Source organism: Magnolia sinica, chromosome 14 (assembly GCF_029962835.1).
Source record: "Magnolia sinica isolate HGM2019 chromosome 14, MsV1, whole genome shotgun sequence".
Classification (NCBI taxonomy): domain Eukaryota; kingdom Viridiplantae; phylum Streptophyta; class Magnoliopsida; order Magnoliales; family Magnoliaceae; genus Magnolia; species Magnolia sinica.
The window spans coordinates 30,238,587-30,253,789 of NC_080586.1; the positions used below are offsets into that span (position 1 = coordinate 30,238,587).

Genomic DNA, 15,203 nt, shown 5'->3' on the forward strand with positions numbered 1-15,203 from the left:
GCCTAGCGAGAGGGAGATCACCATCTTCTTGAAAGCAAAATCGCAGTTCATCTTGCCAACAGCACAGACACTATAAGTTGACACTAACCAATGTACCATCTAGTATACAGTATGACACTCCCCTGCCTTTCATCCACACCATTTCTTATATCTTAACTTGATCATACTCTAATCTATGAAAGTAAAACAAAAACTATAGTTGAAAAAGTAATGGTTAAGTGCAATTACTGGTTTTGGAAAAAAAATGCAACACAAGCACGTTCTCATCGGTGTACATAAACAGGGTTGAGATTCTATATAAACCAAAATACTCTCAGAAGCCCTGTTTTGGTGGGTCCCTTCTTAGGTCGACCAATCAGCACAGATGGATTACTTTTTCCCAAGCATGTGGCTCTACTTAGGACTCAGTTGAAATATTGCTAAAAAACCATCACTAAGTTAGGATATTGGATTTTTTAAAAGTTTTGGACAGTTCTAAAACTAGAAGCTAGTTTGAGCAAGATGGTAAACTGGTTAGTCGAATTTGAGTTGATCTATAGAATTGGTTAATTAGTTTCAGTTGTTCTTTTCCCAGGTTTTCTGAGTCAGAGTAGAAATTAGAGTCTTTCATTGAATTTGTCTCGTAGCAATATGTGTATACCAAATTCAATAATTCAGGAGTGTCAACATTAAGTGTATTCACAAAGACTTTAAAAATGAAGAACACAGAATAAGGAAAAAGCAACAACAAGAAAATTGATGGAGGCAATATGTGAGAGTGATCAGATTCAGGCATTCAGCAGTTTTGTCAGAAGTTACTGTACACCTTTTTAATTTCCTCCAACTTGTCACACGTGTAGAATATCCCATCCGTGCAAAAGGTGGCCCACACCATGATTACTATTTGGTAGAAAATTCAGGCCGGTCTACTCATTGGGTAGGCCACACAAGTGCAGTGAGTCATACCATTGTCTGTCCAGTGATTTTGATGTTATGTCTAGATCCATGAGTGGATCTGTCTGATTTTGATATCAGGTGATCATCGTGGTGTCGTCTATTACTTTCGCAGATAGAATATTATACAACATGCTGGCAGGAAAAAAGGATGTATCATAACTTATGATACAGCTGTTGTATCAGATAGTTTTAAAAAAACCAAAATAAATAAATAAATTTCCATCCTCTCCACATAAAACCATCTTTCTAGCCTTCTTATGAAATGGAAAAAAATGCAAAATGATATATTGGATTAATAAATTTTAAAATATGCTGAGTAATCATTTGCAATTTATTTCTATATGGTTTTGAATTCTCAATCAATCAAAAATGAGTTTTCTAGTTAAAGAAAAATGTTCATTAGTTTATATTGAGTCAAGTTAAAGAAAAATGTTCAATAGTCTATACTGAGATCTTTTGATCTTGGAGGAAATGAGCTCTCTCTGGCCCTTCCCATGAACTTGTTGTAAGGTTCGAAACTGGACCGAACTCGCCCGATTGCTGTCGAGCCGGGTTCGGGCTAGACATGTTGGCCCGGTGATCGGGCCAAGCCGGGTTCGGGCTGGGTGTGGCTGGTGACCAGGCCGGGTCGGGTTGAGCTTAGTTCGACTCGGATCGACCCATGTACACCCCTAATAGTGGGCCTTTAACCATCCATAAAGAAACCTATGGACCTACCTTAGGATCACCCAGGAGGACATCCAACCTCAACTGGTTTCCAAGAGGTAGCCTGCTACTACTCGAGAATGAAATAAGGCCCAAGGCCTAAGCAATCTATGGCCTAGTGGGCCACACACTGAGCCCAATACTTAGGTTACATGGTGGGCCCTTAAGCAAGGTTTGGGCCCAACCATAAGGGTCATAAATCCACTCATCGTGGTGGGCCTAATGGGCAGCCCAGTAGTTCAACCATATGGGCAAATTTCACATTTAACACAAGTGAGTTGGACTTCACTTTTTAGCCCAAGTACATGGTCAATTTAGTGGGCAGCCAAGGGCCCAACTACTTGCATATTATAGCCCCTAACCCATTACAATAGGTAGGAGAGTATAGGCCCAAAGGTCATTGGGCCTATCTAAAAGGATTTAGCCCACAAGGCCTAAGGAATTAGTCTTTCAATCACATGCAACATTTCATTAAAACTCAACTTGGGTGGGCCTCATATGGGCCCTAATTACACTCAATAATACTATAGAAAAATGGTAAGATAACTGATTTAAATCCTCCTCAAATCTAGTGGGTCATACTGTCCCAATACAAACATTTATAGGCAAAATTATTGGGCTCATTGCCAAATTCCAGCCTACCCATTTTCTAGGTTGGTTGGAATCCAACAACAAAAAATATTTTATAGTATATGAAATTTTTGATGGCCCACAAACATAACAGTGGGTCCCACCAGATGAGAGGGGGACATACAACTCATATATCAAGTGGGCCGAGCCGTTGGAGTGCAGGCCCAGCAGCAGCCCAAGAAAGGGATGCCCCATGTGTAGACAGCCCTATGGGCCCAGGTATTTAGCCCAAAATCTTATCCAAATGGGGCCCAATTAGAAACCACCGAAGGGAAAGATGATCAAGTCCCCTAAAGACCCCACATGGATGGATGATGGGATATACAACACATCTAGGTGGGCCCACAAAGCAGGCTGGACGCCCCAGCCTGGGCTTCCCTGCCTGGTGGGCCACTCCAGGCCACACTGCGGGCAGTACAAGGGCCCGATGGCTCTAAAATTTTTCAGGGTGATACTTCCATATGTGGGTAACACCTCCAAAAAATTTCAAGATTTTTGGACATTTAGAAATATTTTAATTTATTTACAGAAAACAGTCTGCCCAAAAATTCTGATCATCCTGGATGTCCCAACGTGGTGGGCCAATCCGGCCCTTGCCACGGTGTACACTGGGGTCCATTGGCCCCAAAAATTTGTAGGTGGGTCCCACCATGGGTAGGCCACGTCCTTATAAATTTTTATAATTTTTGGATATTTAAAAGTATTTAAATAAATTTCAGAATTACAATCTGTCCAGGGTGAAATGTTGCTGGAAATATACTGTCCTAAAATTGGGCCATCCAAATGGGTGGGTTTTGGGCCTCCAAAATTCCTGAAATTTGGACTAAAGGTCCCTCATCAAGCCTACAACAAGGTGGGACCTAGAAAGATGGCCTGCCTTTTGAGAAAATATTTTTAAAATTTTATTTTTTATGAGACTATGCTGCTGGACTGTACAGCAGAAATTTCTGGCAGTCCACTATGTTAGCCCACCCTTTTGGATGCCCAAATGGGGTCCATTGGCCCTAAAATTTTGCAGGTAGGTCCTAGGACACCTCTCTGAAAAATTTTAGAATTTTTGGGATAGTAAAAGTATTTTATTTAACTCATGCAATTTATGAACAACAAGGTATATTGCTGCCTAGGGCAGCTCATAAATAGAAGTCCGGCAAGAAAAATCCTCATATACATCAAGGTGGGGCCACCTAGATGGGCCACACACATTGGGAACATGCTCCTAACCGATCCGGACCTTGCATTTACAAGTAGACAGCAAGATGGGTCTCCATATGTTCAACAAATGGGACATAGGGGCGTCCCATCAAGTGTGGAAGGTTGGATGTGCCTTGCACATCAGGTGGGCCACCATGATCAGCAACATTAGAGAGAAAAAAAAGAGGGAGAAGGAGAATAAGAGAGAGAGAGAGATCGGCCATTCAAGAGGGATTTCGCTACTATAAATCCCCTATGCACAAATAGAGAATCAACTATACAATACTCGTCTTATAGATCATGCATGCATGGACCTTCATAATAAAAATCTGAGGTGGGGATGCCATCCTCACCATAAAACAAAGGTCTAGATGACTATAGAAGGGCTGAGATTATGAAATGCATCATGATGGGGTCCATGGAGAATGACCCCATCATGGAGTGACACATGCATGAAGGATGGCCAATGGCCTCATCCAAAGGGTTAGATGGGGCCCCCACTATGGATTGGTGGGTCCCACATGTCCCAAGCATGAAGAAACAAAAGAAATAAAAGAGAGGAAAGAGATCAACAATTGTAAGAGCACCCACCTTAAGATCTCTATCCAAAACTCCACTCCAAGCTTCTAAGGGTCCAAGGAAGCAAGATGTAGGGGTGGGATGAGGTTTTGATGGATGGATGGGGAGAGAAATGGGAGATGAGGGGCTAGAATATTTCAATGTTGCTAGGAGAAGAGAGACAAGAGAGTAGAGAGAAATGAGAGAAATGAAAGAGGAGAGAGAAGGAGAGAGAGTAGTAGAGGGGTAATCATGAGCTCTCTTGCCTCAGGTAGGAAAACTCATCATGGTAAGTAGGGTGATATAAACAAAGTTGTAAACTTATAGGTTTGTGTGGTGTCTAGAATGGGTGGTGTTCGTTCCATGAAATTTGTAGTGAGTGTGGGTGGTGTGCATGAAAACTTATGCCATGGGAGTGGTCCATATGCTTTTGTACAAAAAGTGGGCCACATGATGAAATGCCCATAACTTTTGATCTATAAATCAGATGAACGCACGAGACTCGTCGTTGGAACCGAAACGACGATACGAACGAGATAGCATAGGTCTAGGGTCAATCCAAGTTGGGTCTACGTGACCGGACTCAAGGATGACCGCAAACACAATTAGAGGGTCGCGGGTTGCCGGAATTTGACCGGTAGGACCGCGGGACCAAAATGAATGAGATACATACTCATACACATATGCACACATGTGAACTAGGGTCAGGTCTCATTCTAAACAGATGCACGGCATGGATAAACTACAAAAATCATGGTGGCCCGACATGTTTTTAAGTATTTTCTCAAATTTTGCAACCAACATCTTTTCATGTAAGTACCAGTCAAGGCCAACATTGAAAATGGCACTGGATGGCAGACTTGTGTAAATAATTATTACTTATTTGTAAGTACTTACTATAAAAAAAAAAATAGTAATCTGAATGGCAGATGAGACTAGTTTCAACATCAGGGTGTATGTGTTATATCCGCGTCGTCCATCCATTTTGTAGGATCGTTTGGGGGCGTGGCCCAAAAAATACACGTCTACTCTAAAGCCCAAGTCTACCACACCAATGAAAGAAGTGAGGACAATGACACCCATCATTGAAACCTTTCTAGCCTACTACTATGCTTATTTCCTTTTCAACCTGTTCACGAGGGTACACAGACCTAGATGATGGATGAAGGGAAAAGATAAATATCAGTTTGTTTCTCCAATGACAGGCGTTCAATCTCCTCTTATATATGCGGTGTAATCCACTCAAAGGCATGAATCTGCCTTCTTTTTTTTTTGGTCTAAACCGTAACTCTCAAAACTGGTGGATGGTGTGGATAGGAAGCAGATTGGCGGTACACCAGCAAGTGTGGGTACATGTCGAGCGAAGACGCATTGATCCTCCTCGGGCTTGAGTTGTACGACCCGTTTAGGGTTTAGGGTTTAAAGTTTAAGTGAACCACACCACAAATAACAACGGCAACTATGATTCTCACCACTAAAACATTGTGGGCCTCATCGTAATGTTTACTTTCCATCCAATCTGTTCACAAGGTCACACAGACCTGGATGAAGATAAAAAACAAACATTATATTGATCCAAAATTTCCTTAAACCCCGGAAGGGTTTCAATGACATTCGTTCAATCCCCTATTGCTTTTTACAGTGTGGTCCTCTTCATTTTTGGATCTATTTTATTTTTTGGTTCAAGCCTTACGACTAGCTCACCAAGTGAACTGAAGGTTTGGATGTAACTCATGCCTCATGATGGAACCTACAAAATTTGGTGACGTCAACACACGAGCTAGGTTGTTGGCGTGTGACACCCAGATCCATGTCTCAACTGGCAGACTCAGTGGAGATACCTCGTTTCAACACTTGCGGTCTTGATATCGATCCCTAGTGGGGATGGTTAACATAGAGTGTGTGTACTGACATGGGTGTGCACGCATAAACTAACCTAAGGAAATAAAAAAAAAACATGGCTGTTGGCGCGTGGTACACAAGCCAATCTGCTTACGTGTGGATATATCACATACGTCATGGTGGCCCCTAAAGTGATGTCAACGCGTCATAAACAGGTCGCTCCTACATTAAATAGATTGTGTAGTGTACCACACGCCAGACTCGGGTGATGTTTGTTAACATCACCCAGCTCTAGGCCCATTATGGTGTATGTGTCATGTCCAAATCGTGCCACTTGGAGAGATACTTTTAACATCCGAGGGAAAAATAGACAGATCCGATGCTCAAGTGGAACACATTGCAGAAAGGAACGGGGATTGAACATATGCCATTGAAACCTTCTTTGGGCCCACCGAACTTTCCGATAAAGGTGATATTTGTTTTTTCAACTTTCATCCACGTTCGTGTGGTCTTCTGAACAGATTCGATGGAAAGTAAACTTCACGGTGAGCCCTATGAATGTTTCAACTGTGGAAATTATTGTCCCCACTATTTTTTTGTGGTATGGTCTGCTTAAGCTTTTTATATATAACTAAATTTCGAATGAATCCCTACAAAGATATGGCGAAATGGATGGACAGTGTAGATATAATAAATACATTATGGGGGGCCATATAACTTGGTGACGTCAACAAAACACCGAGGTTGTGGTGTACGGCACACCACGCAATCTGCTTCCATTCTATTATCATTCAGTGACCGTTGATCATACGGTCGTGGTTTTCAAAACACTGCCATGTACTTGCTGTGGGTGGCATAAAGGCAGGAGTCCCAAGTACCGGCGGTGATTCAAATTTTCAAAATGAGAAAACATTCATCATTCAACGGCACAACACGCATGCCCACACTCCTTTTGTACAATTGGCAAATGTGTAGCTTGGCCCAAACAGTGCAAATGATAGGACATTTGTTCGCTAAATCTAAACCGTTAATTATTTCCCATTTTGCCCCTCCATTTCATGGCAGAAAATTGGGCAACTAGGATAGTCTTTTTAGTCCTTATATGCCCAACAGAGTGGGGCCCACGGTGTGGACGATTTGGATTGTGGTGGATGCATGCACATGTGTATGGATGGTCATGGTCTGCTAGAGTATCCAACAACTCCTCAATTCAAAATTTCAAATTTCTCTCTTGTAAGACAGGAGAAACAACACAAATGCGACTCTTTTTGTTGTAAGAAATATCAATGTTAGATAAATGCCCCTTATTCAACCCAAACACATCTCAAATGAATCATTTCAACACCATAAGCATAACATCATCCATCTTTTGCAATCTCCCTCCATCACAACCCAACAAATCCAACAAATCCATGCTCATTTGCTCCATTTACCATCTCCACCATCATCATCATCATCATCTCTCTTCCTCTTCAATTCAATGCTCTTCGCTTATGCCAGTTCATCTGTCCCCACCCATGCATTCGATTTCTTCGCGACACAGATGGGCCACATTGCCCCTAATCGTTTCACCTTCCAATTCCTTCTGAAAGCGTCCGCCAAATCAAAATCTCCTACCCAAACCACCCAACTCCAATCCGTTACCCTAAAGGTCGGGTTCAGTTCTTACACCTTCCTCCAGAATGCAATTCTCCATTCCTATGCTTTGTCCGGTCAGTTAATGGATGCACGCAAAGTATTCGATGAAATGTCCCATCGAGACGTAGTTTCATTTAATTCCATGATCCATGCGTATGCCGAGTTCGGAGATATGGATGCTGCTTTCCGACTCTTCACTCAAATTCCCATTCCAAATGTCGTTAGTCGGACTGCCATGGTTGTTGGGTTTTCCAAGAAGGGAGATGTTTCAGCAGCTAGACAACTTTTTGACGATATGCCTGAGAGAGATTTGGTTTCTTGGAATGCCATGATCTCAGGTTACATCCTAAACCGGAAGCCAATCGAGGCCTTGAATCTATTTTGCCAGATGCAGGCTGCGAATTTTAAACCAAATCCAATCACTGTGGCCAGTGTATTGGCAGCTTGTGCGAGTGTTGGAGCTTTGGATACTGGGAAATGGATCCATGTCTTTCTTGACAGGAATCATTTTCGATTGGATCCATTTTTGGGTACTGCACTGATCGACATGTACTCCAAGTGCGGGGTTGTGGAATTGGCTTGGGACGTTTTCGGGAAACTGCAAGAGAAGAATGCCTGTACTTGGAATGCCATGATAAATGGGCTGGCCATGAATGGTCACGCAAAACAAGCATTGGGCTTGTTTAACAAAATGCAGGGCGACAGAAATGTTATACCCAATGAAGTTACATTCGTCGGGGTCCTCTTGGCTTGTAGCCATGGAGGGTTCTTAGAAGAAGGAAGGAAGCATTTTTACTGCACTGTGAAAGAGTACAGTATTAGCCTACTGGTTGAGCATTACACATGCATGGTGGATCTTCTTGGAAGATATGGGCTGTTAAATGAGGCAGAAGAAATTATAAAAAATATGCCAATTCAACCTGATGTTGTTGTTTGGAGAGCTTTGCTTGGGGGTTGCCGACTTCACAAGGATGTCAAACTGGCAGAAAAGGTTGTTTTGGAAATGGAGGCTCAAAGCAGTGGAGACTATGTGCTTCTGTCAAACTTATATGCTTCCGTCGGGAGATGGGATGATGTTGAGAAAGTGAGGAAGATAATGAAGGAGAAGGGGATAAAGAAGACCCCAGGATGTAGTTCGATTGTGGTCAAGAATACCATTCATGAGTTTATTTCGGGGGACAAATCTCATCCTAGATATGCAGAGATCTATGAAAAGTTAGAGGAACTGAGAAGGAAGATGGGTGGCGAAGGGCATTTCTCAGAGACAAGTGTGGTTTTGTATGACATAGATGAGGAAGAGAAAGAGGAAGCACTTGGGCATCATAGTGAGAAGTTGGCTATCGCATTTGGCCTCATAAGCACTGTTCCTGGATCTACTCTTAGGATCGTGAAGAATCTTCGGGTTTGTGATGATTGCCACAGTTGGACCAAGTTGATATCGAAGATATGCAATCGGGAGATTGTGGTTCGCGATCGAATTAGATTCCACCATTTCAAAGATGGGGTGTGTTCTTGTAAGGATTATTGGTAAGGGAAAAGGCTGAAAAGCTCTTTAAGAGATTCTTGTACACATTATAATTCTTTTATGAATATTGAAATATGTTTCTCCAAGGAATGCTACTTGCAAAAGCCCATCAACAATTGCCAAAACAGAAGCACCCCACAGGGCAAAAGTGGCATATGTGCTAGGTTTGGGCCGTTCATCAGGTGGGCCCAATGGCAAAAATGCCCTAGAACAAAAGGAAAAAAAAAAAAAAAAACATAAACATAAAAAACAAAAAAGGTTGGTTGGTTCATTGTACTTCTAGCCCACTTGAGAAGTTGGTCAACCTGATTTTTTGGCTATGGAGCATTAACCATGGAGCCCATCTAATGAAACTGCCGGATTTCACTCATGGGTGCCGCTTTAGCATGTGGCAGGAACCATATATATATATATGGTTTTTTAATGAATTTTCTGTTTGTCGCCTTTTTTGAAAAAAAAAAAAGATAACTGCAAATTGATTATAATAATCAAGATTGAAATCACAAATCAATCATCACCGATACAAAACCCACACAAAGTTCAGTTTGAAGCTGAACCAGACCATTCACAATCCACAACAAACAACCACCCTCCACCCTTGTTTCAACTAACCCTGATGAGTCAGAGCACTTTACAGACACCAACAGCAGTAGAAGAAAACCCAAAACCCTGCAAGTATGCCTAGTCATCAATAAGAGAAAAACTTCTCAATCAGCCAAACCCACTAGCAAGCAAGGCAAAACACCATGGGATTCCACTTTCGCTTCAACCATCTCCACATTTTCACATCCTTCAGAGCAGCTGCAGTTCATAATATATGTGCCTGCCACGTCTCCCATTTCAATGCTCGTTCCTGAGTCTTCTCCATCGCTTGTGCTCAAGCTCCCATTTTTGCTGTCAGATATGGAAAGACCAGATTCGGCATTGAAGTCAGAACAGCTCACTTGCCTTGCTTTGTCCCCTGAACAGCTGCTTGGGCTGATATTTTTTCCCTTGAGATTCTCACCCAATGCATCATCAGCATCATTTGCAAGTCTGTCCTCCTTCCCTCCATCATCAGCATCATTTGCAAGTCTCTCAGCATCATTTGCAAGTCTCTCAGCATCATTTGCAAGTCTGTCCTCCTTCCCTCCATCATCAGCATCATTTGCAAGTCTGTCCTCCTTCCCTCCATCATCAGCATCATTTGCAAGTCCATCCTCCTTCCTTCCATCCAATTGCCTCAGGAAGCACTCTTCGATATCATTCAAAGAATCACGGTCGTCTTCACTGCTGTGACTGTAGCTGACATGATCGTCATCTGAAGTGGGTCCCCTCAGTTCGCAGCTCATGTCTTCTGCCTCATGCTGGCTATTAAAGTCTTCATCAGCTCGCATATCTGATGAAGTAGAAGAGAAGGGTGAAGACCCTCCTGTCCCAGTTTCTTCCCGTTCCCGTAGGGTCTTCAAGATTAAAGTCTTGAGCAGATTCATTACTTGAACGGCGTGCATCAAAGCTGTCAATGGATCGGCCATCTGATAGAAAAACAGCTTGCATTTTAGAAAGGCTTGTCATCTACAATAGTAGATATATGGGCCATTGATCACGGTGGCCCCACCATGTATGTGCTGTGGCCTGGAAATCAGACTGGTCCAGTCATCAGGTGGGCCACACGTGTATGACACATAAACATGAGCAAGCTGATGGTCAGACAGGCCTGATTTGCACGCAACCGAACAGACACAGCAGGCCCCACTGAAGAATGGCCTGGATGTACCATGCACATGCCCTATCCACATGTGTGGGTAAATTAGGATCCAGGGTCGGTTGTGTTGAATTACCTGAGTCATGTTGGGAGCAAAGACCATGGCAATGTTTCTTGCATTCATCTTGTTAGCTTCTTCCTCTTCGACGACATCTGCCATAAGATCAACGGCCCAGTTGAGGAGCGCAGCTTGAGTTGGGAGGAGCAGTTTCACAAGTTCCACACTCTCTTCCTCTGTGTTGCATTGCAGAACTTGTTCGGGGGAAAGGCCATCAAGTACTCCTGCAGGAAGCTCTCTGAACCAGGCCTGTAAATGGGAGAACAATAACATGATATTTCTGTCATTCTTCAACTAAGTTTGCAGAATTCCCTAGTATGTATTTTTTCTCCTGCAGCTGATGCATGAAAGGAATGAACGGTTGATCAATTGAGTTTTCTTCTTACCTTTTGTTTATTTATTTATTATGCTAAAACAATGGTTCTGATGCTTCACAGTTTTCTTCGTTAGTTGATTAACTGGCTATCATATGATGCTTGATCAAAAGAAAAGCGACTTTTTGTTCAAACTATCTGGATGGCGACTTCGAAATGGACGGTCAAGCATCATATGAGAGGCCCATTAATCTAGCCATCTGATGGTAACTTGGAAATGGTCAACTACAGCCGATGGTCCGCATTTAATTGAGGCCCAATCAGACCGTTAGAATAATTTGGCGAGGGCAGATTTTGAGTGGTTCTCCAAATCAAGAGAGGGTCCAACACGTGAATTATAGCTTGGATCACCAAAAAATGAGGCCCCCACATGGACAGTTTGTTATATTATGTCCCCTCGTTTAGCATCATATCAGTAGTCCAAAAACAGTTTTTTTTTTTTTTTTTAATGGGCCCACCACATTGCCCACAGGTGAATGATTGCTGATTTTTGTGGAGGAGAGCAATTCTATGGAGGTCAAAAGTTCAAAAAGGTTTATGAATATTACTATTACTGCAGCAATCAAATTAAGATTAAACTCTTTTGAGAATTATTCAAAACATAGATTCTCCAATGACAATGCATTAATCAAAAAAACGATTCTATCATGAATCACAAGCCAGTTTGTTAAAATCTTCAGCTTTGACCTGAAACGATTTTATTCACATGTTTCTCATCCATGAAGCCCTGAAACACTCACACAAAAGGAGGCACACGTGTGTGCAAGATCCAGACCAGTAATCAGATGGTGGTAACTAAGAGAATGACCTGGCTCAAAGGCCCACTAATGAAGTGGGCTACACATGCGCATCGAACACATACCACTGATCACCTTTTCCCTTCAGCTGATGAGTGGACATGTGTAATTGTGGTCAAGCCAGGGCATGTTCGTGATGGCCCCCACTGATGAATGCCCTGATCTTGCCATGTTCACCATTGCCTTAGCACCTTCCATGCATAAATCATTTCGAAAAAGTCAGCAATCTCCCATACATGTTTCCATAATGCATTACCTTAATTAGACCTGCTAGGCAATGAACATCAATGTCATCAGGTACAATGCCCCTGTTCAGCTGGTCCCTCACATTTTCTTCTTTGCTGTTCTCGGGATTAATCCGAAATATTCCTTCCGCCTGCCGGACCAAGATTTCACAAAAGAATCAATGCAATCATTTGGTTTTATATCAAAATCAGTCTTATATCTAATCTAAGTACTGATAATATCATTGTGTTTTTCATCTAAGCCAGGTCACAGAAGACAGTAGTACCTTTAGACCACCCTGTGAGTAAAGCCTTTCTTGCATAAGCAAGAGAATCGTTGGGACACTGTTCCCTTTCGAATCATAAGAACATTGCATCGATTCTGCTGAGACACCAAACACGCTTGCGCTGCACAGGAAAAAGAAACTAAGCTGCACGCGTTAGCATAAACAGCACAAGAACATGCACTCAAACACGCGTAGTTGAAGCAAAATCATGTAAAGGAGATGAAATAAGTTTTGGTAATTGATTATGTTTTCGGTTGAAATTTTTTTATCTGCCCATTGCTGATAAAAGAGGAATTAAGAGAGTAGATACGACTCAGATCAGTGCCCAAGCTAGCACAGCCATCAACAACCATATGCAAGAGGATCTCCCAAACTAAACTGATTAATCTCCGGTCCCATTCATCTAATTTATTATGAGGATTTATATGAGTAATATCATCTGGCATCGAGTTAAAGTGTGGCCCATGGTCCAGTGACAAAGACCATTGATCCATTGGGATGGACCATGCCCCCAAAAACCGCCCACATTGGAAAACTCTTAGCTGTTCAGTTTCCGGCCTTCTGGGTTGAATGCAAATGCTGCTACTGATTTTTGGCCTTTGGATCTTCCCAACGTGCACTGCTCCATCAATGGTGCCGCCCATCTGATCACTGGACTGGATCAGAGAACCATGTGACCGGCAAGGATCATAAGCATGAACTTTTGTTATGTGATTTACTTCAACCCAAAAAAAAAAAAAAAAAAAGATTCAAAAACACCATTTAAATCGAAGATGCATTTCTAGTCGCCAACTCAAATTATGAAAAAATTTCAATCAGAAAGTTCTCCGACAGACAAAAATCCTGATTTTTAAATTCTTCAATCATCTGCCTCAGAAACTAACTCAATAACAACAATCAAAAGGCCGAATGCAATGCACAAAGCAAGGAAAAACAGAACCCATCGAAACTTCGAAATCCAACAGCTCCTAACCTCCTGAAACATCAGAAACTTCCGTTTCTAGGAAATTCAAGGTAAACCCAAATCACATTTCTCGATTTTATGTTAGACCAGAGAGACTACCTTGTGAAAAACTGTAACTTGTATTATTTCTCTAATAACAACGGAATATATACAAGAGAAAGGGATCTGGAGAGATCCTCACCGATACACAACTAAATCCTGTAATATACTCTAACAAACAGTTCCAATAGAAAGGCCCAGATCGAAAGTGCAAACCTGGCACTTGGGACTCGGCGCGGGACCTCCAGCTCGAACTCGACTGGGAGGCCGAGGAAGCCATTGAACCGATCGAACGTGACGTGGGCCACATGGCGAACGTTTGTGGGCCATCCGATGTCCATCTGATTAACGGCGGAGGCGACCTCGTCACGGCGATCCACGCGGCAAGAGACCATTGATCTCCTGATAGCTGCCAAAAGCAATTCGACAAGAGAGAGCTGGTTTTGCTCATCATCTCCCTTCCTTCTCTTCCCACCACCTTCTCCTCTACACCCCTTTGTAACCATCATCACCCCTGTCATTTTAGCACCTCTCTCTCTCTCTCTCTCTGGCGTGTAGTAGTCTTTCTCTGAAAGAAGAGAAGGGAGAGATGGAGCGAGGTTTTAAATTGCAAGGCTCTGTTCGTTGGGTAAAAGCTAGGTGCTTTGCGGACTACTTAAGTTAAATCGTGGTCCACCATCTAAAATCGTGGTCCACCATCTAAACTGTGAACAACACAAGACCCACTTCAGCAATAGGTCCCGCCATGGATGGGCTAAATGTACGGTTCTCTTCTCTATAATGATAATCTTAACCATTCAATCACTGTACTTTAATTCAAACCGCTGAGATTCCATGATTTTCTCTATCCATAAAGCGGAAGGATCGGATCGTTCATGAAAAGATTTTCTTATGTTCTATGCACGGAGTTAAGTACCTATTGAACGGTTCAGATGATCATAAAAATGGTCCATCTACAGGATAACGAAATTGGTTCAGTAGTCCGCGGACTACGAGAGTGGGCCAGTCCGTTGTTTGTTTCGAAGTTCAAACGGCCTTCTATTTCAAATCTGGACGCCTGCTTTTTATCTCGAACCTTGACAAGAAAGCCCCTGCTTTTTGTCTAAATATCGATGGTGGCTCTCCACTGCATCGATTTTCTAATATATACCCAAAATGCCCTCCTCTACCGTCTTTTACTGTATTAGCTGTTTTCTTTTGTCTGAGGGTAAACTCGGGTATCGTCCTTGAAATAAGTGCCTATTTGTAAAAAAACGAGGCTTTTACGTCCAAGGAGGTCTCGTTTTTGCCTCCGTCGCGACTAAGAATACAGTTTTGTCGCCACCTACCCTGAGGCCCACATTATGAATAGCCTGATTACTCGAAGGGATTTCGACCGTATTAGGCCTCGCAGTTTTCCCAAACGCTACAAAACTCCAACTCGATGATGAGAGGGTTGAATCGGAAGGGGTAAACACGGCGGAGCCCACCATGATGTTTGTAAAATATCCACACCGTATATATGTTTTGCCGAATCATTTTGTAATATGAGTTCAAAAATGAGATAGATCCAGAGCTCAAGTGGGCCACATAATAGAAATAGTGAATATCGTATGCTGATGGTTGAAATGTTAGTGAGGCTGCAGAAGCTTTGGATCAAGCTATGTATAATATTTTTATTCTCTTGTCCTTCCCCTTAATAAGTATTTTAT

General features: G+C 42.4%; 2 protein-coding genes across 3 annotated transcripts; one reads left to right on the forward strand and one right to left on the reverse strand.

The window, feature by feature from the left end:
- Window positions 1-6,819: 6,819 nt before the first annotated feature.
- Window positions 6,820-9,111, forward strand: LOC131225740 (putative pentatricopeptide repeat-containing protein At5g40405). Its single transcript, XM_058221330.1, has one exon. It carries the CDS (start codon window positions 7,160-7,162, stop codon window positions 9,029-9,031), a length of 1,872 nt encoding a protein of 623 aa, XP_058077313.1. The 5' UTR covers window positions 6,820-7,159; the 3' UTR covers window positions 9,032-9,111.
- A 375-nt stretch (window positions 9,112-9,486) lies between these two features.
- Window positions 9,487-14,079, reverse strand: LOC131225559 (rho GTPase-activating protein 2-like). 2 transcript variants are annotated; one of them, XM_058221104.1, is made up of 5 exons: window positions 13,729-14,079; window positions 12,510-12,630; window positions 12,255-12,374; window positions 10,846-11,076; window positions 9,487-10,539 (listed from the first exon to the last, which is right to left on the reverse strand). In XM_058221104.1, exons 1-5 carry the CDS (start codon window positions 14,031-14,033, stop codon window positions 9,733-9,735), a joined length of 1,584 nt encoding a protein of 527 aa, XP_058077087.1. In that variant the 5' UTR covers window positions 14,034-14,079; the 3' UTR covers window positions 9,487-9,732. The 2 variants fall into 2 exon arrangements, with proteins under 2 accessions (XP_058077087.1, XP_058077086.1); XM_058221103.1 differs by having other exon boundaries at window positions 12,510-12,648.
- Window positions 14,080-15,203: the final 1,124 nt, after the last annotated feature.

Bases quoted from the DNA above. Each gene is read 5' to 3' on its own strand.
- LOC131225740 (XM_058221330.1), top strand. From the start codon at position 7,160: ATGCCCCTTATTCAACCCAAACACATCTCAAATGAATCATTTCAACAC.
- LOC131225559 (XM_058221103.1), bottom strand. From the start codon at position 14,033: ATGACAGGGGTGATGATGGTTACAAAGGGGTGTAGAGGAGAAGGTGGT. The intron at 12,649-13,728 runs GTTTGCACTTTC...CGTGCAGCTTAG, and splicing joins CGCCGAGTCCCAAGTGCCAG to TTTCTTTTTCCTGTGCAGCG. The intron at 12,375-12,509 runs GTACTACTGTCT...TTGGTCCGGCAG, and splicing joins ACTCACAGGGTGGTCTAAAG to GCGGAAGGAATATTTCGGAT.